Source organism: Hemicordylus capensis, chromosome 4 (assembly GCF_027244095.1).
Source record: "Hemicordylus capensis ecotype Gifberg chromosome 4, rHemCap1.1.pri, whole genome shotgun sequence".
Classification (NCBI taxonomy): Eukaryota; Metazoa; Chordata; class Lepidosauria; order Squamata; family Cordylidae; genus Hemicordylus; species Hemicordylus capensis.
The window spans coordinates 177,388,088-177,409,813 of NC_069660.1; the positions used below are offsets into that span (position 1 = coordinate 177,388,088).

Here is a 21,726-nt window from a genome sequence, read left to right on the forward strand (position 1 = left end):
GTATTATATGTCATGATGAACCGCCTGCCCTTACACTCCAGTATTCAATGGAAGCTCTTCTCTGGATACCCCTGCTTTCTGCAGTGACACAGATTCAGTGATGTAGTTGCAAATTCAGAAGTGCAGGTGCTCTCCATGACAGTTCCCACAGCCACATCCCACAGCACATCCTCCCTGACAGCCACACCTCATGGCCCTTCCCATCCCACTATTCACACCCCTCACTTAGATAGATGCAATAATATGGAGGGGTCCCTGTTACAAGAAGGCAACAATCATGTAGACTCTAGGGGATGTACTAGAATGAATGGCTGCAAATGCCCACTGAAATGCACTGGTTCCTTTCAAATAGCCATAGGAATCCATGCAATTTCCAAATGGCCAATAGCCATTTGGAAGGAACCAGTGCATTTCAGTGGGCAATCCTATAATTGATTTTAGGATGTCTTAACACTAGTCCACCATAGGACTTGTGTGCTGATGGTCCCAGGTTCAGTCTCTGGCAGCATCTCCAGGAAGGGCTTCCTATGTTCCTACGGTAAGACAGGAAGAATTATAATAAATGGCTGGAAAAGCAAGAGAAGCACATTATTTCCATGTAGAAAGCCAAAGGCTTTGTGTCCCTGTTGAGAACCTGGAGGGGGGGAAGTACCAGGACTGCATCCCTGCCCTTCCTTGAAGCACTACACCAGGGAATCTCAACATTGGGTCCACAGATGTTACTGGACTTCAGCTCCCATAATCCCCAACCAAAGGCCACTGGGGCTGGGGATTATGGCAGTTGGTCCAATAACATCTAGGGACCCAACGTTGAGAATCCCTGCACTACACCATTGGAGATGATTGGTAACTGAAAAGAGGCTTTCTCAGCTGTGGTACTCCAGTTGTGGAAAGCTGTCACCAGGGAGGCTCCCTAGCACCTACTTTTGTATCATTTTTGCACCAGGCAAATATTGTTTCTATTTCTCCAAGCCTTTTAGGCCACTGGCTGACATCCAGGGCTGCATAACCTGCAGGGACATAATTTTGGAGGCAGGGAAGAGCAGCAGAAATCACCACCCCACCCCCCACCACCCCAGTACATGCATGTGCCCTGCTGCAGACCCAGGTTGAGTTAAGAGCAGCCTCTGGACATCGGCCACTGTTGCCATTGTTTTTAAAACTGCTTTCCTTCTTGCTGTGGTTTTATTGTTTAGATCTTATGTCTTTTGATATTCTGCAAGCTGCCCTGAAAGTATTTATGGCTGGAAGGCAGGGATATAATCCATTAAATACATTTTAAATGTCATTTACTTTTATTTGCATGTTACAGTGACATGTTTAAAACATCTGGATTTAAGCTATACAGTACTTGAATGATTGCATTAGTGTTCTGCCATTTCCCAAAAACACAGATATTGGTTTGGTCATTCCCCCCCACCCCTCAAAAATCATCTAAAAAGCAGGCAAGGAAGACCGTGAAAAACATTAGGCTGCTAGAGCACTATATTTTCCTTCCGGCTTTCTTGATTTTAACAATAGACCAGCCTAAGAAGAAAAACAGCAGGAAAAAGCTTCCCCTCGCATTCTAAGGCACAGGAAGTAGCTGCTGGTGAGCCATGACCAGTTGCGCTGAAAACATCTTTAGCATTCAATACCACATTGCCACAGTCCAGCCCAATCCATATTGATGTGAGTTAAGCATGTGTCTACCCCCACCCCATTTAAACCAATGAGACTTTAAGTGCTTGACTTTGGGCAGGCTCCTGCCCACTGCATATAATAGTCTTGAAAAAACAAAGGCAGTGACCATCTCATGGTAAAAACAAGTCCATTATATTAACAAATACTTGGATAAACACATTTTAGCAATCAAATCATTTAGAGAAAAACTTTGCTAGGAGGAAAGGCAGCTGCCAACATGGTACCAAAACTGCCAGTATCAAATGCACCTATTTGTATAATAAAGTTGTTTCCATAAGGTTTTTTCTTTTTCTTTTTAGGATCATTGTGGGGATGTTCACAGTACATTTCCTCATTCCAATGTGTAGGCATATAATACACCAACTTTTAGATCACATGCCTCATCCTTATCTATGGAACTCAAGATTAATATCACCTCAGCAAGCATATCTCTACGTGTAAACCTGTGGCTTAGAGTACCTCAGACCAGGAAATCAAAAGTATTTTTGTAGCCAAACATTATGAGATGTGCTGAAAGTTTAGGTTGAAAAGCTTACAGAAACAAACACGCACATGCACGTGCACACATGCTTCAGGCATTATGTAGCTGTGTACTCAGATGACATGCCCATAACAGGAGTGTTATGTTACACTCCATCCATAGCTCATTCCCTCCCCCACATCCTCAAGTACAGTGCTGGTCGTCAAAGGCAAATGCTGCATCTGGGGAAAGATCCTGCCCATGATCAGGACCACCAGTGGATCCACTCATGATCAAGACCACCTCCCACCAGAGAGGGAGGTTTTCATCCCAGGAAAAGTGCTTGTCAAATGCTGTACTCATAAGCAGCAGCGGACAGGGCTACACTGCATACCAGTGCAGCAGGTGGGACTCGTTCCTGTTGACTTTGTAAATGATTATTGCTGAAGAGGACATATGAGAATCGCAGCTGTGCAATATTTAAAATGCTTAGAAGTGTATTCAGCCATTTATCAAGCCTTCACAGTAAAACTCAGTCCAGATCTTCAAAATTATACAGGCTGAGCAATGAGGGGACTCCATATCTCATCCACTGTCATATGCCTGGCCCAGGACTGAGCTCAGGATATCTTTTGTTCAATGGGGAGTATATCCAATAAGCACAATCTTTCCCCCTCCCTGCCAGGTTTAGAAGGGGGAAGACTGAGTGTCATCAGGCTTTGATGCATAAGAGTATATAACTTTTGATACAATCCAACAGCCCCACTGCAGAGTTGGTATGCACGCTGTGCTGAACCTGAGCATTGGTCTTGAAATTTAGTTACATGTAAATATGAAATTGTCTCATAAATTGATTCCACACACCCCACCCCAGTGTTCATTGCACAAGACAATGAGCTTATTTTTAAATAATTAGCACTGCCGGGGGGGGGGGGGCGGTGTTCCAAAACCATACAAGCAGAAGGAACTGGTCAATCACATTTGCTACTGAAGTATACAAACTTTATAAAATGATGTCTGAATTACAAAACAAACTTTTCTAACATTGTGCAAGTCTTCCACAACTAAGCTCAAAATGGTTCATTTCTCTGCTGTATTACCATTGTATGATCCCTGCATTTTTTTAAAAAATCCATAAACAGTTTAACACTGATTGAAACATGTGGGCGGTTATGCATTTCCACTGTAAAGTACTATACCTACTGTGAGCTGAAAAATTCCCAAGGAAAAATTTAGCCTATTATAAATGCTTCAGGTAGGATGCAAGACAAAAGAAAAGCACAGACTACAGTAAATATGTGTATGAAGAGGTACCATTTCTTAATCTACTTGTGGTTCTGGTCCAATTTTTACTTAAGCAAATACAGCCAGCTCACGGGTCAGTTAAATTACAGCATGTGGATTTAAATGTCTGATTCCATTCAAAGAGGACTCCAATATCTGTTGATGGGCCACAACTTTTGTAAATATAAGCGTGAAGACAGTTGTTCTATTTTAAGAGTAGCAGAGGTGATTTGAGGATGCTGATTTGTCATTGCAGGTGGTTCCATAAAATAGGGATTGGCTGTGGGAGGTACCTACTGGCTAGCACCTATATGATAACCTCCCTCCAAACCTTGGAGTGCTTCTGCAACATTATAAACAATATTTTGATTTTGTAAGTTGAAAGATGGGCATGTACACAAATAAGTCTGCATGTGCTGCTTCAGTTTGTTTTTAAAAGATACCACCTGATATACAAGCAAAGGGCTGATCTAGCATTTGAGTCGCTCTTAAGTATGTTTGTAGGGCAAGCTGCAAAGCCCGGCTTTCTAAATGTGGATAGAGGACCTGCTGCAATTAATCTTAAAATCCTGTGTCTGTCTTCACCCTCAGAGCTTCAGATGGCACAGTCAGAGTGATTCCCCTTGCCAATGCCATGTGAAAAACCGGTGTACACATGTTTTCTTTCTCTGTCCGGTTGTTTTATATCTTTCCTCCCTGCCCCAGGCTTGCCATCATTGTTACAGCAAATACATAGTGTTGATTACATGTACTCATTGCCTCACCCCTTGGTCTCCCCCTGATCTGGCACCCAAGAGTAATTGTCAGCAGCACTCTTTGCTTTTTTCTTGGCTTTCTTGGCATTCATTTTCCTGTAGGTGACCAAGCTTAGGGCAAAAACCATCAGTAACAAAACAACTGCAACACCACCCAAGATGTAATACAAGAGTTGTTTGGAACTGCTGCTGCTGCTGCTGTCGTCCATGTGGTCATTGCCAGGCTGATCCTCAGCATCTTGTGAACTGCTGAGCACTCCTGGCTGGAGGATGACATCCTGGAGGACGGAAGCTGTTTCTAGTTCTGCTTGAATTGGAGGGTCAGATGGCAGGACTGGTGCCTCTGAAATAGGTGGATGGTTTGTTGGATTCTCCTGTTCTCCTTCTCCCTGGGTAGTTGTAGAAGAGGTGCTGCCAGTGGTGTCTGGGAGGCAGGAGGTGCCATTGGGTGCCAATGTCCAACCTGAGTGACAAAGGCACCGATAACTGCCTTTGAGGTTGATGCAAATCTGCTCACAAGGCTCCTTCTGGCACTCATCCCCATCTAGACAAGAAGAGCTATTGATGCATTCATCTATATCCAGGCAGTTCAACCTGTCATCAGCCAACGTGTAACCCAGGGAGCAAAGACAATCATAGCCACCCGGGCGTGGCAGACACTGCCCCTGACATGGACTGGAGCTGCAGTAGTCCTCCAGGGTGCAGGAAAGCTGGTCTCCTCCAAGCTGGTATCCTGAGCGACAGGCACACTCAAACAAGCCCCCACTCAGCTCCCGACACTCATGCTCACAGCCCCCGTTGCTGTAGTTGCACCCATGAATGGGCGAAGCACACAATGGGCCTGAGCTGCTCCATTCAAAGGCATGGCTGCTTGGTTCTGCCTTGCACATGCGGAAGGCATAGGACATCTCTTTCCCCACAGGTCCACATGTCACTTCAGCTATGGAGCCACGAGGCACAGCTGCAAGGGAAGCCGTGGCTAAGCCAAAGGGGGTCTTGTAGATGACAGCACCTGGCCCTGCCAATACAAGTGGGCGGCACATCCCTTGGAAGCTGAACTTGCACAAATAGCCAGGTTCCCCACCCGCAGAATTGCTGCAGTGACCATCTGTCCAGGTCAGTTCCAGAGACAAGGAGGGGGTCCCTTGAAGGCTCACACACCTCTTAGTGGTGCATGTTTGCAAAGGTTCCTGACCCCACTTAGAGTACTCGGTGTCCTCACCTCCTGTCACCCAGGTGAAGCCCTTCAGTGGAAGATATTGATGCTGGCATTTGCCCCTTTCCCGATGGAGCCCAATCCACAGCCTTACCTCCACTTCTGTGCCAGCTCCCCATTTGGGCATCTTACCCAGCAGTTGCCCGACAAGTAATGCCTCCTCCTGACTCTTCAGAGTCATCAGGTTGCCCCCATTATCTCTGCACATCGTCTGAGCCTCCATCCAGCTGTATCTTCCCCAGTGGAGCGTGTAGCAACTGAAGCCAGAGCAGAGGACTTCTGCCTCCTCACTGGGCTGGGCTGCCAGCCCCAGAATCAGCCCTTGCCAAAAGATCTTGAAGAGAAACATCATCTTTACAGAGAGAAGGAGCAGTGAACTCTGAGATCTCCCCATCGCAAGCTCAATCCACACAAATACGTCTTGCAAAGGATATGCTAAGACAATGGAGCACAGCTTGGCTGCCTCTCATATCCCTTCGCCTCAGCCATTGGGTGCATATGCATCCTGTGTTGTTGTGACTCTTTATTTTTCAGTGGAGATTAGAGTTTCCTGAGAAGATGACTGTGGGTAACTAATACAGCCCTCATTATCCAATTTAGTTGAACCCATCGTTATTTGGAATATCTTTCCTTTTAATACCCTCTTCCTGCTTTCCTATTTTTAATCTAATCTTTTCTCTTCGTATGAGAATCTTGCTGGAATGCTGCTCCTTTTCTTTACATAGAAAAACACTGACATTCCAACAGATCCAAATAGGGTCTTCCATCAATCAAGCAGCCACTGCAAGTTTAAAAAATAATAATCATGTGATCTGGAGATAAGTCATCACCCAGTTCTGCATTTTCTCTAGAAGGAAAAACATGGAGTAGCGCCTTCACGATATTAATCCCGTATTTGTGCAATCTTTAAATAGAAACAGAAACTCTTAAATAGATGCTGGGTCATGGGAAGGTCTAAACAGCAAAGGCTGAGCCAAGTTTTGGAAGGGTTCTGAACCAATGACATACACGGGATGAAATCCTGATTCAGCTGAAGAAGGCAGGCCTACATTCTTGTCATGTCTAACTCTTCAGGATTGTGTTCTATATTCGACACAGGGAGTTTTCGAAATGCAGCTCTGCCAGTTAGTAAAGGGTGAATGACCACAAATATAAAGGCCTGATGAGCTTATGACCTTTGGAATATGTCCAAGATCAGTGTTCATATGCACTGCAAACAGGACCAGCAATAGTGGGAGTATTCATGGGGGATGCCAGCACAGGTTCGTCCTGTGAAATACAGTCACTAGGATTTTGCTCTGCTGCAATGCCTCTTCTAGCCGCACCAACAAGGCCGCAATGCTCCTGTCTGCAGGAGGCAGGATGGAGTGCAGGCAGGAAATAGGGTCAGCAGGGAAACAGGCAGGTCTCCCCACCCAGGAGAATGGGTGGGAAGAAGAGATGTGGCAGAAGCCTAGCTGGAAGGGAAGAATGGCACTGGAGTTGTGCTCCTAAAGGAAGAAACCAACACTACAGAAGAGGGGAAAGGCAAATGTTAGGTTGGTGAGTAGAATGGGCAAGGACAAGATAATGAGCCACTGACTTATTTGTCTGGTGCAGTGGATGCCAAGCAGCGGCGGGGTGAAGGTGCTGTAGAGGAGCTGCTTAGTGAGGCTACCATGTCCACATTCTTCCTTTGAGGAATCTCTTGCACTCCAGCAGTATATCCCTACTACCACCCTGGCTGGGAAGTTCATTCATCTAGAGCAGGCCTGCACAACTCAAATGACCTGGCGGGCCGAAACCAACTGTGACTTGGTTCATGGGGGCCGAGGTCAATTCCTAGGGTGCTGATTATTAGAGTAACACTTAATATCAACCAATCAACCAATCAACTGAATTAAAGTGAAATAAATTAAAAATGAATTTAATCAATATTTAACTTTTGATGTTCTGGCAGGCCAAGGTTGATTTAAATTAATATGAAATAAGTTGAATTAAAATTCATTCTAATAATATAAATATTATACTACAAAATACATAATAAAATACATTGTTCTTACTTTCCACCTCTGCCAAATCATCACACAAAACATGGAACACTTTTAAGGGGGAAAAATGAGAACCTCTTCTCATAATTTTGGAAAAGAAGGGAGAAGGGGAAAGAAAGATGGAAAGGATGCAGCAGGAGGCTTGGCCTGAGAGAGAGAGAGAGAGAGAGAGAGAGAGAGAATGGAGCAGTCTTGGGGAGAGAGAGGGAGAGAGAGAGAGAGAGAGAGAGAGAGAGAGAATGGAGCAGTCTTGGCGGGAGGGAGGGAGAGAGAGAATGGAGCAGTCTTGGGGAGAGAGAGAGAGACTTAAGAGACTTAACTGCGCAGGCGCACCTTGCAGTTGGGAAGCAACACCGGGCCAAATAGCAGACCCGAGTGTCGCTCTGGTTTCTGCCGCGGTGCGCCACTGCTGCCGTGGGGGAGGGTAAGGAAGAACACCCACACCCCCGCAGCCATCTCCTCAGCCGTGCAGCGGCTGGAATTTGGGGGGGGGGGGGTTAAGCAGCAGGGGGAGGAAGAGGAAATAGCCCCGGGGGCCAGGAAAAAAGGCCTCGCGGGCCGCATGTTGTGCAGGCCTGATCTAGAGCATCCATGAGTGAGGACTGAGCATGGGGCATGGCCTTAGGATATACCATGGTTGCATTTTGAAAAGATACCCCCCCCCCATTTTTTTAAAAGGCTACATTTATTGTAGCAGAAGCTTTCACGGTCTACATTTGTAGCAGAAGCTTTCACAGGTGCATGAAGTGAAATCTTCAGTAGGGGTGCGTGTATGACAGACAGACAGATAGACAGATAGATAAGGATACAGCTGGGGAAAATTGAAAACAGCTGAGTCAAATGAAAGAGGAAAAGCTTAAAAGTGTGTAAGATAAAGATGCTTACAATTCACAATTGGTATAAAAACCTCCTGCCAATGCTAGATTAATTAACTCTGTACTGTGTTTTTTTAAAAAACCAACCTACTATTTGTTTCAGCTGAGACCTGCACAGGCCTCAGCTGAGAACAATGTGTGGTCAGATATCCATCTGACAAGAGATATCCATTCAGGTTGTCAGATATCCATCTGACAAGAGGTTTTGCTGATCTAAAATTATTTTTAAACAGTCACTGAGGGTTTTTGTCTTTCCATGGATTATGCAGAGATAGCTCTGAAAACAGCCGGAAAGGAATCAGTCAGGACTGATTTCTCCCATAAATTGTTGGATTGTCCCTGGTTTAAGAGATCCCAGGAGGTGGGTATACATTCTATACAATCTCTGGTCTCTGGTCTGCTAGGTCTCCTAGCAGGAGACCTAGGAAAGCAAGGCTGGAAGAGGGAAAGGGGAGGAGGAGAAGGGGAGGGGGGTCTGAGGTATGAGCCTAGGAGGGAAAACAAAACCAGGAGGAAAGAGGTGATGTGGCTTGTCCAGCCCCTCCCCCCCCAAAAAAAAACTAGTCCTGCCTCTAGTGGGCATCATGGCTGTATGGGGATTTGATCTCTGGCTTCCCTAGTCCCGCAGTCTAGCTACTACTCCGCACTGGCTTTTCAGTGTAAATGAAATATAATTCAATAAATGTAATACAACAAATTCATATTCTGGAGCATTAGTTCTATTGATAATTGGTATCAATAGAACTTTGATAACAACACTTTGAAAGATTCCCCCCTTTTCATGAACTGAAAAGCAAAGAAAACCATGCAAGTAATAACTAAGAGCCTATTATCTCAGGTCATTGCTTTTGTGCTATCTTTGCTTTTACCCTGGGTGCCCCCCCCCCAACACACACACAACATATGTTCATTCCTGAAACTTCCTGCTCAGTGTGTGATCCATCGGGTTCAACAATTGGTCGGTTTAACTTTTGAAAGGGCTTTCTAAATTCAAAGAGACATATAGCTGTAGCAGTACTGCTGTTTTACAGCTCCTGTTCATTTCAGCAGAGCTTGCCTGGGAAAACGTCTTGGTAGAAGTGCTTGCAGAGCCAGAAAATTTCACCTTAACAAACAGTATTCAGTACAGTATTGCATTCTGCATTGAATATCCTGCTGGGATATCCTGTGGCAATCTTTTGTTTTGTCTTAGTAGCTTATCTACTGAAATCATATTGGTTCCTCTCAATCACCGGAAATGCTCACAATCTAAATTATTTGGTAATGCATCTCAAGTATAATCTGCTATATTACAAGTGTTACTAGTGTTTTCAAGTGTTACAAAAAAGTTGTGAGTTTGAGAGGGCTTGTACATTGTGGTTGATGAAAGGCCAGACTGTTAGGTCATTCACACAACCAAGGGGCTGGGCTGTGGAGGGCTGGAGAGGTCAGGAGCCTGCTTGCCTTCCCCCACACAATTGGAGTCCAAACAAGTCTCCGCGCACTCATGGTGCTGAGAGCAGGAGGTAAGGAAACTTGGCCACTAGGAATCCCACAATGCACTGCATGAGCAGTGCGTTGCATTGGGAAAGTTCCTGCTGCCAGGCTGCTCCTTCCCTCTGGCTCTATGGAAAAGATGGCTGCCAGCAGCCCAGGAAGAGCTTCTGGTAGCCCGAGCATCCATACAACCCAGCAGTGAAGTAGAAGGTGCGCATTCATCCTCCTACCTCACTTTTAGCCCAGGTTTGAAAGCAGGCCTACCCAGGGGTGGAGAGCCAGGGTCAGGAGCAATCCCGACACTGCACACAACCAGCTCTACCTGGGATAGCCTTGTCCTGTGAATGATTTCTCTACCGACATTGTGGTCCTCAATATACTCGCCCCCTCCCTGCTACTCGCTCACTCATTCCCTGGTCACTTGCTCACTCGCCCCCTTTTCATCACTTGTTCACTCACTTTCCCCCTCCCTACTGCTCATTCTTTCACTCCCTGCTCATTCTCTCACTCGCCCATTCCCTGCCACTCACTCGCTCACTTATTTGCTCACTTTCCCACTCCCCACTGGCCACTCACTCACTCGCCCCCTCCCCACCACTCACTCCTTGCTTGCTCTCTCACTCACCCGCTCCCTGTCCCCAAAGGGCTCACAATCTAAAAAAGAAACATAAGATAGACACCAGCAATAGCCACTGGAGAAATGCTGTGCTGGGGATGGATAGGCCCAGTTGCTCTCCCCCTGCTAAATAAAGAGAATCAGCACTTTTAAAAGGTGCCTCTTTGCTCTGTTAGCAGGGGTGTTCTCATAGTCAACTGTGCCTCCACTGACTAGGAGGAGGGAGGGGGAGCAAAGGAGGGAGTTTCAAAATTTATTTAAAGGGACTGGGACTTGGAGGCAGAGAGAGCCCATATAGTATGCCTCTCTTGAAGAGGATACATCAGGAAAGGAGGAATGATCAGAAACTGCAGCAGCAGAGAGCAGACTGGTGGTGGTGACTGGGCCTGCCTGGCCCAATGGAGAAAGAGACAGAGAGTGCCTGCTAGCTTCTCTCTCTCTCCCTCTCCTCTCTTTCCCCTTTTTGCAGTGCCAACCAACTGCCCTCCCGCCCACCCACCCCGTTCTTGGATCTGTGGATCTGTTCTTCTGTGGATTTCCTTCTTTTTGTAGGCAGCCCCCAGTGGCTTCAATAACTGGGGTCCTGTGCTGACTGGTCCCGCCGCTTTCCCCCCTTTTCTTTTTTCTTTTGCGGCCTCAAGCTGCACCTTTGCTGCTGCTGTTTGCTGCTGACTTCATTTTTTTGTTGTTGTAGGCTGATGTGTTCTGTGACTTCTGTCTGCTTCCCAGCCTGCCAGGCTCTCTCTGTTTCCCTGGTGTTTGTTTTTGTTTTTTCCTCCAGCTTTTCCTTTTTGTATTTTTTGAGTGGTTGGGTGCCTACCTCGCATGGACTTGCAGTGCCCTACCCCCAGCTGTTGAGTCCCAATGTCTGCTTGGCCCAAGTGCCTCTCCAAGCAGCACCTGGGAGTTATTCACACATGGCTTCATGCTGCAGGGTAAATGTTGAGCGAAGCCACTTCAAATTACACTCATGGCATTGAGGGAAGCAGCCCCTCTCCTCTACTCTCGGGTTAGCTTTTGGTGCAAGTTCACATAGTGTTTTCCTTCTAGCCAATTGTGGGGGGAGATTACTAAAGAGCTTCATCTGCATTTGTAAAGAGAGTATCCCTCTTATCATGCTAATTAGTCTATGTCAGTGCCTCTCCCTATTTGCTCCGGTGTTTTCAGAAAAAGTAACTCAAAACCAGCATTTTAAAAACCCAGAAATACCTCAAGATAAGCTAGAATTCTCAAGACAAAGCCTGACTTGTGTGTGAAGTGGTTCCAAGGCTTTCGAAGGGACTTCAGGCCAGAATAGGTTTGGTTGGTGTGTGAATGTACACACTCTCTCCCGAAGGAGATTTAGGGTAGAAGCCCTGTCTGTAAAGCCTCCTGGCCAGACTCCAGCAGAAGACACTGGAAGGAACCCTTCCCCCCATTCAGCTTAGAGTTCTTTAAATAGGACCTAGTTTGGGGAAAGGGTTAGGTAGAAATGTAGGACAGGAGAGGTGGCTTAGGAGAGGCCACAGTAATCCCCTTTGCCTTCGCTACCCATAGACTTACCCCATTGTTACTTGCTCCCCTCCAACGCCATCCCAAATAAAGCTGTCTTTATTGGGCGGGATTTAATTTTTCTAGCTTCTGTGTGTGCACTACAGGGCTATAGATAGCCCTGTGTGTGGCACACTCAGCATAAATAGACTGCCCCTGACCCACACTCCTTTAAAAAATATCCACCTTAAAGGTGCTTCTTCTCCCCTCTCCCTCACACCATCAGAGTTAGGGCTTCAATTTTTTAAAAAAACCAAGATAACCAGGAGGGTGCATGGCAGAGGCAAGAGCAGAGTGGCAGTCAGAGGGAGGGGTGATGCTGGTCCTGATGAGCGGAGGCAAGAGGGGCCTACTCCCTGAGTCATCCCCCCCCCCCCGGCTGTGGCTGTGCATATGCTCACCTTTCTGGAGGAGGGTGGTCCTACAACACAGCCGTCGGGGATATCTGAGCTAGAATTAGAGTGGAAGCTCTTCCTGTGGCAGCAGAGGAGGAGGTGATTGTGTCGGCTGCTAACCCAGCCAGATCAGTCTCACCATCCTCTGCAGTCCCCCTTGGCAGTGCATCCCCCACTCCGCCCCGGGTCTGAGACTGTGGAGTAGCAGGAAGAATTCATTCCACTTCCTGAACCTGCTAAGCCCTAGACTGAGGGCAGTGGTGGGGGTGGCCCCCAGAAGGAACCAGCAACCCCAGTACCACTTTTTTCTCTGCATTGCAAGGCATACTTGGTCAATATGTGGCTGAAGTTGCTCTAGTTCATCTTATGGCTATGTTTGCTGCTAAGGGTGCTGCTGTGGCAATGCTAAGAAGTAAGGGGACATAATTGTGTGTGAGAGAGTAACTAGTGCCAATGGTGTTATTGCAGGCACTGTGGCTGGCAATGGATTCTGGGTCAGTGATTTTATTTATTTATTTATTTATTTATTTATTGCCATTTTTGGACTGTGTTTGAAATGTGTGTTCTGTGTTGGGAGGGAAGATTCCCTTTGAGTGTGTGCTTCTGCAGTGGTTTTCAAGGCAAGGTTGCAAAATGCATTGCTCTCTGTGAGTGCACCTTGTTCCAGCCATAGGGAACAATGGGGAAACTCAAAACATCCCATTGTTCACCATGGGTAGCTCCTAGGGGCACCAAAGTGGGTTGTATGGTAGGGCACGATGGGTGCTACCACAAAAGAAATGGGCAAGTGGGCAATTTTAAACAAATTTTTAACCTTCCCCCAAGGCTAAAAGGAAAGGTTAAAAGGTTAAAATAGAATCCACTATTGGATCCTATGGTGGTTTCAGGGAAAGGTTAAGAATGTGTTAAAAATTGCCCACTTGCCCATTTCTTTTGTGGATTGGGTGGTAGGTAGCACCCATCATGCCCTACAACACAACACACTTTGGTGTCCCTAGGAGCTACCCATGGGTGTTTTGAGTTTCCCCCATTGTTCCCTATGAACAGAACACTCAAAACATTTTGAGTTTTGTTCCGTTGAAACAAACAATTCGACCACTGTTTCGATATATCCCTATCCATTGTCCTTTGCATAACTTGGCCATGCACCGTTCTCATGAGCATTGCATGATTCCTCCCTTATCTTACTTGTGCATCCTTTCCTTTGCTTATTGTCTTTCTCCACATTTGTTTACTTCAGTCTTCAGTCTACATTTTCTTACTTATTTAACACATATCATTTCACACACACACACACACACACACACACTGTTGGAAAGCTGGTCTTGTGGTAGCACACATGAATTGTCCCCTTTGCTAAGCATGGTCTGCCCTGGTTTACATTTGAATGGAAGCCACTGACAAGTTACTGCCAGTCTGTGTAGATGGACCAATGGACCTATGGTTTGACTTGGTAGAAGGCAGCTTCCTGTGTTCCTATGTTAATATATGCATTAAAACCTTTGCTTCAGTAGGTACTTCACATCTAGGAAACTTGCATCCTTGGCTTTTCTTATACGTCAAAGCTTCTTAATTTAATCCTGTATAATACGACTTTCCTGGCTTTTGACCTTATTGTATTTAAGTGAAGTGATAGGGCCATTCTCACTGGCCCTATCTGCTACAAAACAGCCTTTTGCATGCATAGTCCTCGTTGGAATGGATAAAGAACTACATGCTCGGATAGGTATCATGCATGTGGTTCCTCCTCCAATCCAGCTGCTAGGCTTGCTTGTGCATAGCCCTGAGCAGAAAACTGGTGAGGGAAATGAGGGAGAAGCTGAATTTGGTTCTCATGTTCATACACACACTGGTGAAATTGCCAGTTTTCTGAAAGGGTTATGCATGCACAACCTTGCTTGCTGTGCACGCATGCACACCACTGGATCACGGCCAGTGACTCCAATCCGAAATTCCACAGACGTTCTGGTGCTTGCATGGAGCGCTCTCATATTCAAGTCTCTTCCTGTGCCACCCCACCACTCTGTCACTTAAGTTCTTCTGAGGAAATCTTGCTCCAGATTCCACAGAGCCTGGATGAGTCTCTTTAAGTCTTTGTGGCAGCCCCCTATGGTCTGGAACTCTTCCAAAGATGTTTTCTAGCCTCCTTCCTACGATTCTGCTGAAAACTATGCTTTTTCAGAAGACCTTTGATTTCTTATGGCATTTGCTCCTGTTCTATTCTGCTGTTAGTTTTATTTGGATTATATTATTATTATTATTGATTGGTATATTTTATTGGCGGTTATTTGTATTGTGCTAACTTGTACATTGCTATTGAATGCTTATGAACAGTGGCCTATTTTTAATAAGTACAAATCCTCTTCATTGTAGGAAAATGCATGCTGTACATATAAGGATATCCTGTTGCACACATCCAGCCCAATCCAGCAGAGTCAACACTTGCAAAAAGTGTGGGTAGAATCCAGATTAGACCATTGAAATTAACGGGACTCACGTTATTGTGATTAACTCATTGCAGTGGTGCTTAGTCATGACTAACCCGTTGGGATGCTGCCCAATGTTGTGCATTAATTACCCTTCTGGACTGGCTCCTGCACATCCAAAAAGATGCTCTGTGGTGGTGGGGTGGGAGGCTATCCTATTTCTAGGATCAAGGATTTGTGTGTAATGCTCTTGGAACATGCATGTGCAGTCAAAAGAAATTTCAGAGCTGTCATATTTAATGGTGCTGACCTGTTTGAGGGGTGGGGCAACTGAGGCCAGATACATCTGGGTCATCATCATCCAGTTGTCTCTTCTTCCCCTCCACCTGTTCTATCTTCCCCTCCAGCAGCAACTGGGAAGGACTCCAAGATGGCTCTGAGCATCTGCAGATGACAGTATTTTGGAGCTACAGAAAAGGTTTCCATGTTGTTGCAGGGCAGGCATGGATTCAGTCCACAGAGCTGAAAAGAATCCCAGAGCCAAACTAGCATGTTGTTTCCCCCTGGTGGGTTGTCTTCTTTGGTTGACTTTTACGTCAAAAGCAGCCTTGGCAGGCTCCCAATCTGAATAGAGAGAAAGACAGGAAGGGAGAGACTGCTTAAGCCTTTCTCCTTTTTTACTTTTTAAGCTGTAAATTGCCCTCCCCAAGTTGCTTCCCACAGGGGGCAAAATATAGGGAATATGTAATTGGCAGTTTGGCTCTGAGATTCCTTTTGGCTCTGTGAACTGAGTCTGTGCCTGCCCTGCAACAACCTGGAAACTTCTTCTGTAGCTTCAGAAATACTGTCACCTGCAGGGAGGAAAGCTGGTTTGTGGTAGCAAGCATGAATGACCCATTGTTGTTTTAAATAAAACAACATCACCCTGGTTTGCATTTGAATGGGAGACTAGATGTGAGCACTGTAAGATATTCCCCTTAGGGAATGGGGACACTCTGGGAAGAGAACCTGAATGCTTGCATGCAGATGGATCCAAGTTACCTCCCTGGCATCTCCAAGATGGGGCAGCCAGTTTGTGTAGACAATATTGAGCTGTGCTGTACTTACTTTCCTCCCAGATGATCTTGTCTGCATGACCATGCAGCTCGGTTGCGCACACGAGTGGCACTCCCAGGAGCTGCATGGCTTGTTGGAGGCCGGGACAATGCATCCCAGCCTTCAGGAATCCCACAATGCACTGCACATCAAGCACAGTGCATTGGGGGATTCCCCCATCAGATGGGTGCTCTAGGAATTAATCTCTGTGTCTGCTCGGGCTAATCCCAGCACCAGGGTTAAGGGCGTGCTTGCACCCTTAACCTTGGCTAAGAGCCGGGGCAAATAGCAGAGTTAGGTTGGGTGGGAGCTCTGGGATTGTTAGCAATCCCGGCGCTCCACACAAGCAGCCTTACCCAGGCTGGGCTGCCTGAGCCCGGGTTAGGCTGCTTGTAAGAACAGCCTTTATGTCTTCTTCAGCAAAGGTTCTGTATTTACCTGCTTCTGCCCCTTTTACTTGCTGATTTCCTCCTCGCTCCTCTTATGAAAGTGGCTTCTGAATCTCAACTACTGCCTCTTTAATTAGTTGCTTCCTGTTCATTTGTGAGTCTGGTATCCTTGAACTCAGGGGTGTATCTATGGTGGGGCAGGTAGGGCACATGCCCCGGGCGCCACTTGAAGGGGGGCACCATTTTTTTTAATTAAAAAAATGGCCACCGGAAACAAAATGGCCACCGCACATGCTCAAATGGCCTCTGTGAGGCCCTAGGCCATGCCAGGTCTCACAGAGGCCATTTGAGCATGCACAGCAGCCATTTTGTTTTCAACAGCCATTTTTAAAAAACACACAATTATTTTAAAAAATGGCCACTGCACGTGCTCAAATGGTCCCTGCAAAGACCTAGAGGCCAGCGGGGGAGGGGGAACCTTTGAAGATGCCCCCCCATGGCCTTTAGGAAGCCCCCCCAAAGAGGCTACAGGTAGGTTTTAAAAGAATTAATATAATATGTCACTGTACACATATTCATTTTGGCACTATGTACAGAGAATCAGGGCTTGTGAATACTGAGCTGAAGCTTATGAGCTAGGATTGTATTCATTTGCTCTTACTTTGCTTCTTGTGATAAGTGAGTTAAATGTGATGTCTTAATAATATGGCTATTAATGGTGAGTTCGTCTTTGAATCAGTGTGAAATCCTTAGTATTAAGACCCACTGGGAGTTTCTTGCTCTCTTTCTCTCATTTTAACTGTCTTTCTGAAATACTAGAATATATTCCAAGCAGTGAGACAGTTTACTCTGCATATCCTATAATTATTTTTCAGAGTATCTGGGAAAAGTCAAATTCTCCATTGATTTTTAAAACTTAAGTAAAAGTGATTCTACAATGCATAGTAAAGAATTAGACAGATACTTCTGTTTAGTTTTCCAAGTACACCTCCACATAGTATTTGGGTATTTCATGAGCCCCAGTATACTGAAATTTGTAGTTTCCCAGCATTTTTTGGTCTGGCTACGTCCACTGCTAAATAGTTTTTGAAATATTAAAAGATTAATGAGCTTGACTTGTATTTTTCAGTTGATATTATGGTAAAGTTATCTGAAAGATGGGTGTCAGATGTTTGGAGAGGGGGCACAATTTCAGTGCTTCCCTAGGTGCTATTTTCCCTAGATACACCTCTGCTTGGACTGCCCCCTTTATTAGTTCCTGTTCCATACTGGTAGTTGGGGGCTTTAATATCTGTTTTTCTCAAACAATTTTTAAATTCATTTTAATTTCATTTTTATCACAATGGTGATATTGCAGTAATAAAAAATGAACAGACAATTGCTCTGTTGTAATGAGGAAACCGATAACTGAAGCCCACCACCAACCCAGGAAACAGGCACTGACCAATTAAAGGACCAATTCAGGAATGTCATGATGACAGGAAGCAATAAAGTAGCTAAGAAGCAAAAGCTTTGAAAAGGCTGAGGAGGAGGAGGAGGCCAACTGCAAGGAAAATAGTCCATAGATTTGCCAGTCCACACTGGACAGATTAGGGTTGAAATTGCATCAAGTTTTTTAAAAATCACAAGTCAGGTCTGAGAAAGCTAGGAAGATAATGGGGGGGGGGCTAGAATGCAGTGGGGTGCAGTTAATGTTGTCTGGATTATTTCTTGTGATGTACATTATTGGTTTTCTCTCTTTTCTCTTCTCTTTCTCTCGCAGCTCTGAGGGAAGAGCTGGGGACGTGACATTCTAGTGCATACAATAACAACAAGATGAAAAGTGAAGCAGCATAAATTCTTACATTAATCCCTGGTACCAATTTGGAATTGGATTCTCTACTCTAATGTGGATTCCTGTAGTCTTGACCAGTAACCAGAAACAGTTCTCTGTTAAGTTGTACATGTTATTTCTTCAATCTAAGGCTTTCTACTGTGGGCCTCCAGTGAACTGTAAGCAATAAACAGCTGAGTTATTAGAAGAAGTGTAGCATGTACTGCTGTTCTCACACTTTACCTACGAACTTTCAAAATTAATTGCCACTATTAAGAAATGTTGAAAGCACCAAGAAGGGGCATGTTAAGGGGCTGAAAAATAGGGAAAAGCAGAATTCATATTATATTTAAGAAGCCTGTAAAGGATCCAGAAAGAGGAAAGTAAGTTGCACTGATTGTAGGAATCCAGGAAACTAGAAAAGGGTGAAGAAGCTTAATAACACCAAAAGGTAGCTGCTGATGGTTTTATTTTGGTCTATGACCAGCATAAAATACAGCATATTTAGATGCATTCAGTATACAGCAGCAGATTAAAAATTATGCTAAAACATTAAACATTGACATTAGAGTATTAAAATATTAGAAATACTAAACAGCAAAAACTACAGCACTAAATAACACCAGCCCCTTAACTAACTCTAAATAACATACTAACTATTAATAATCAAGTTAGAGTTTGTTGGCAATCAGCTCACAACATATTTTGCATGCTGCAACACTGTGAGGCAATTCCAACGATCCACAGAAAGTGGGCTAAGGGAGTTTAGCCCGCTTTCCGTGGATCATGGGAACCACTGGGCTCGTGGGCAAACCCGGTGCTCCCAAGGCAGCTAGCCCACCTAAAGCACCCTCCCCTTAAATGAGATTAATGGAGCGAGCGCTCCATTAATCTTGTTGTTGCTCATGTGTCACTGCGGCGTGCGGCAACACACAAGTAGACTCCCGACCGGGAGGCTGCAAGTAGCCTCCCAGGCTCGGGGGTCTCTCCAGGTTTTAGAAGTGTTTTGTCTTGGTCATAACCCAAAGAGAGCAAGTAAGCAGGCGAAAGCCCATAGTCAGGGTGGAGCTACCACTGAGCAGACCGGTTCCAAGAAGCCAGCTGCAAGCCATGGAAGGGTTGCACGAGCCCTCCAGAGTGAATTCCCAGCCAGCGTTGGCTGGGTGGGGGCATTTATTTTGCTGGAGGGAGAGGAAGGGAAATAAATGCACTCAACCAGCAAACTCTGGCTGGGAATGAGCTCTGGAGGGCTTGCACAGGCCCTCTAGAGGCTACACCCCTTTTGTGCGTGACATCACATGGGCGTAGCCCAGTCTCCTGAGGGCCCACATGAGCCTTCTGGAGTTCATTCCCAGCCAGCATTTGCTGGCTGGATGAATTTATCTCCCTTCCTCTTCCTCCAGAGAGGAAGATAAAGGGAAATAAATGTAGCCAGCCAGCCAACACAGCCTGGGAATGAACTCCAGGGGGCATGCATGGGCCCTCCGGAGACGTGGCCAGGCCACACCCACATGTGCATGACATCACACACAAGGGGCATCTCTGGCACGCACGGCGGAGCTGCCAGGGACAGGGCAGAACCCAGGCCTCTCTTCCCTGGCTCTGCCATTGCCCATAGTATGAGAGTTTTGTAACCAAGGACTGTTTCCATATAGTCTGACATTCATCCACCAGTGTAAAGGAGGCAAGGCCAGTTGGCCAAAAAGATAACCAGTAATGAAAAATGTCTAGCCATACTTTATCAGTTCAACCTCTAAATGCAAGGCAGCTTTAGAGACACAGTGAGCCACATGAAACACTGCCCTTAGAAATGTAGACTGTACAAGTAGGGCAAAGCTGGAAAAGTGACCCCGCTGAGCTCCATAAAGGAGTTGTGCCAGCATCTTGGCTTCAAATAGTTTAATTGTAGCTGGTATGTAGCACTCTCCTGCTGCTAATGTAGAGTACTCATGTAATGTAGAGTACTCTGCTGTGCATTCTGAGATACATAATTCCCATGTGGAAGGTGTGAAAAACAACCCCCAAATATTTAAAACATTCAACTTGCTCAATTTGTATCCCATTGATATGCTAAATATGTATCCTAGGTCTCCTGGCAAACACCATTACTTTCGTTTTTTTATCATTAATCTTCAGAATGGTCTTTATCACAATATTGGGCAAAGTCCCCCAAAGCTCTCCTAAGCTCTATAGGAGTCCTTGAGAGTATTGCTGCACCATCTGCATATAGCAGTACAGAAATATATTTATCTGCCAGCTTAGGGGGATGAAAATCCAGTTTATTTAAATATCCTACCAATGAATTAATATACAAGTTAAATAGAAGGGGTGCAAGAATGCTGCCCAAAAGTAACTTAAAAGCCATTGGCTAACTCTAGACTGTGTGGAGAAATGGAGAAGATAGTTCAAATAGAAAAGATGAAACTGCTCTAGGTACAGTTGTATTTGCATTATCCAAAAACAAGATGCTTTCTCAAATGTGGCAGAGTTATTTAAATGTTACCAGGGTAGCCTTAACAATGGAAGCCTCTCATCATTTTGGAATGTTATTTTAAAATGTAGTTTCCTGTGTGCTTTTTTCCCTTTTCTTTCTTAATGATGAATTTTGGCCTTTTCTGTGCAAAACTGCAGTATCTTTATCAGCATATTTTGAGCTAACTTATGTTTGCCTTTAGAGAAGATATCCTGATGAATATGCAAAAGAATGGGCATGCAATCAGTCAGTCATCTTATCTGCTGGCCTCAACCTGCAAATATTTGACCTGACAATCCCAATTACATTCTTCCATTATGTGTCCTGGGATCCACTTGAAGGGCAACACTCCTGTCTTATGACATTTAACCTTCTCTGTGGCTATCTCTTGGGAAGGGATCCAGGAAATAGGGTGGGGTAGGATGAGCCAACCAAGTGTGGAGGATGAGCTGAGAGATTATAATGGAACACAACTTGAAAGGCATTGAGAAATAATAGATACTAACCGACCCCACAAAGAGCATCTGTGCACTCTTTGGGGCCAGCAGTTACCTCTTCACACACACACACCTTCTGCCCCAGTCTCCGCTTCCGGGGCCAGCCACCTCTCCTCCCCACCGCCACTTCTGCCCCCCCTTTCTTTCCCCCATCCTGAGCCTTACCTCCACGGCCTGCCCCGGCCCGCCAACACCTCTGGCCTCCACAGCCAGGCCTGCTGCCGCCGCGGCAACCAATCCTCCTGGGTGTGCCTCTGCCAATCAGGTGCATCCACTGCCCAGCCAATCAGCTGGGCGCTGGGACGCACATGCCAAGGCACACTCAGGAGAATTATATATATAGATGACTCCTGCTCAGCATCAGGGTGGGTGCCGATGACCTTCCCTCCCTCTATTGCCTCCCACACCTCTATTGCCTCCCACACACCCCGCCGCCTTGACCTCACTGCTGCCACAGGCCCTCCTTACTGGGTAGCCGAAAAGGGCCCCACTGCCACTGTTCCTCCTCTTGGGCGGTGAACAGGGAAGTTCTGCCACCCGTTTCCCACTCACCCCCTTTCCCGCTCCTGCCTCCGGTGGCCAGGCCAGGCTTTGCCGCCGCCAGCATCTCCTCCCTATTACCTGGGACAGCCTGGCCACCGCAATGACCAATCCTCCTGGATGCACCTCAGCCTATCAGGCACCTCCGCCGCCCAGCCAATCAGCTGGGTGCC

At 45.9% G+C, this 21,726-nt stretch overlaps 1 protein-coding gene across 4 annotated transcripts; it reads right to left on the minus strand.

Moving 5' to 3' along the window:
* Window positions 1-1,278: 1,278 nt before the first annotated feature.
* Window positions 1,279-21,625, minus strand: CD93 (CD93 molecule). 4 transcript variants are annotated; one of them, XM_053313316.1, is made up of 3 exons: window positions 21,566-21,625; window positions 18,075-18,220; window positions 1,279-6,179 (listed from the first exon to the last, which is right to left on the minus strand). In XM_053313316.1, the coding sequence occupies exon 3, from the start codon at window positions 5,790-5,792 to the stop codon at window positions 4,188-4,190; it is 1,605 nt and encodes a 534-aa protein (XP_053169291.1). In that variant the 5' UTR covers window positions 5,793-6,179; window positions 18,075-18,220; window positions 21,566-21,625; the 3' UTR covers window positions 1,279-4,187. The 4 variants fall into 4 exon arrangements, 3 of the variants coding, with proteins under 3 accessions (XP_053169291.1, XP_053169289.1, XP_053169290.1); XM_053313314.1 differs by lacking the exon at window positions 21,566-21,625 and adding an exon at window positions 21,179-21,363; XR_008320653.1 differs by lacking the exons at window positions 1,279-6,179; window positions 21,566-21,625 and adding exons at window positions 15,045-15,370; window positions 21,179-21,369.
* Between the last annotated feature and the right edge of the window lie 101 nt (window positions 21,626-21,726).

Coding starts and splice junctions, on each gene's coding strand:
- CD93 (XM_053313316.1), bottom strand. CDS start 5,792: ATGGGGAGATCTCAGAGTTCACTGCTCCTTCTCTCTGTAAAGATGATG.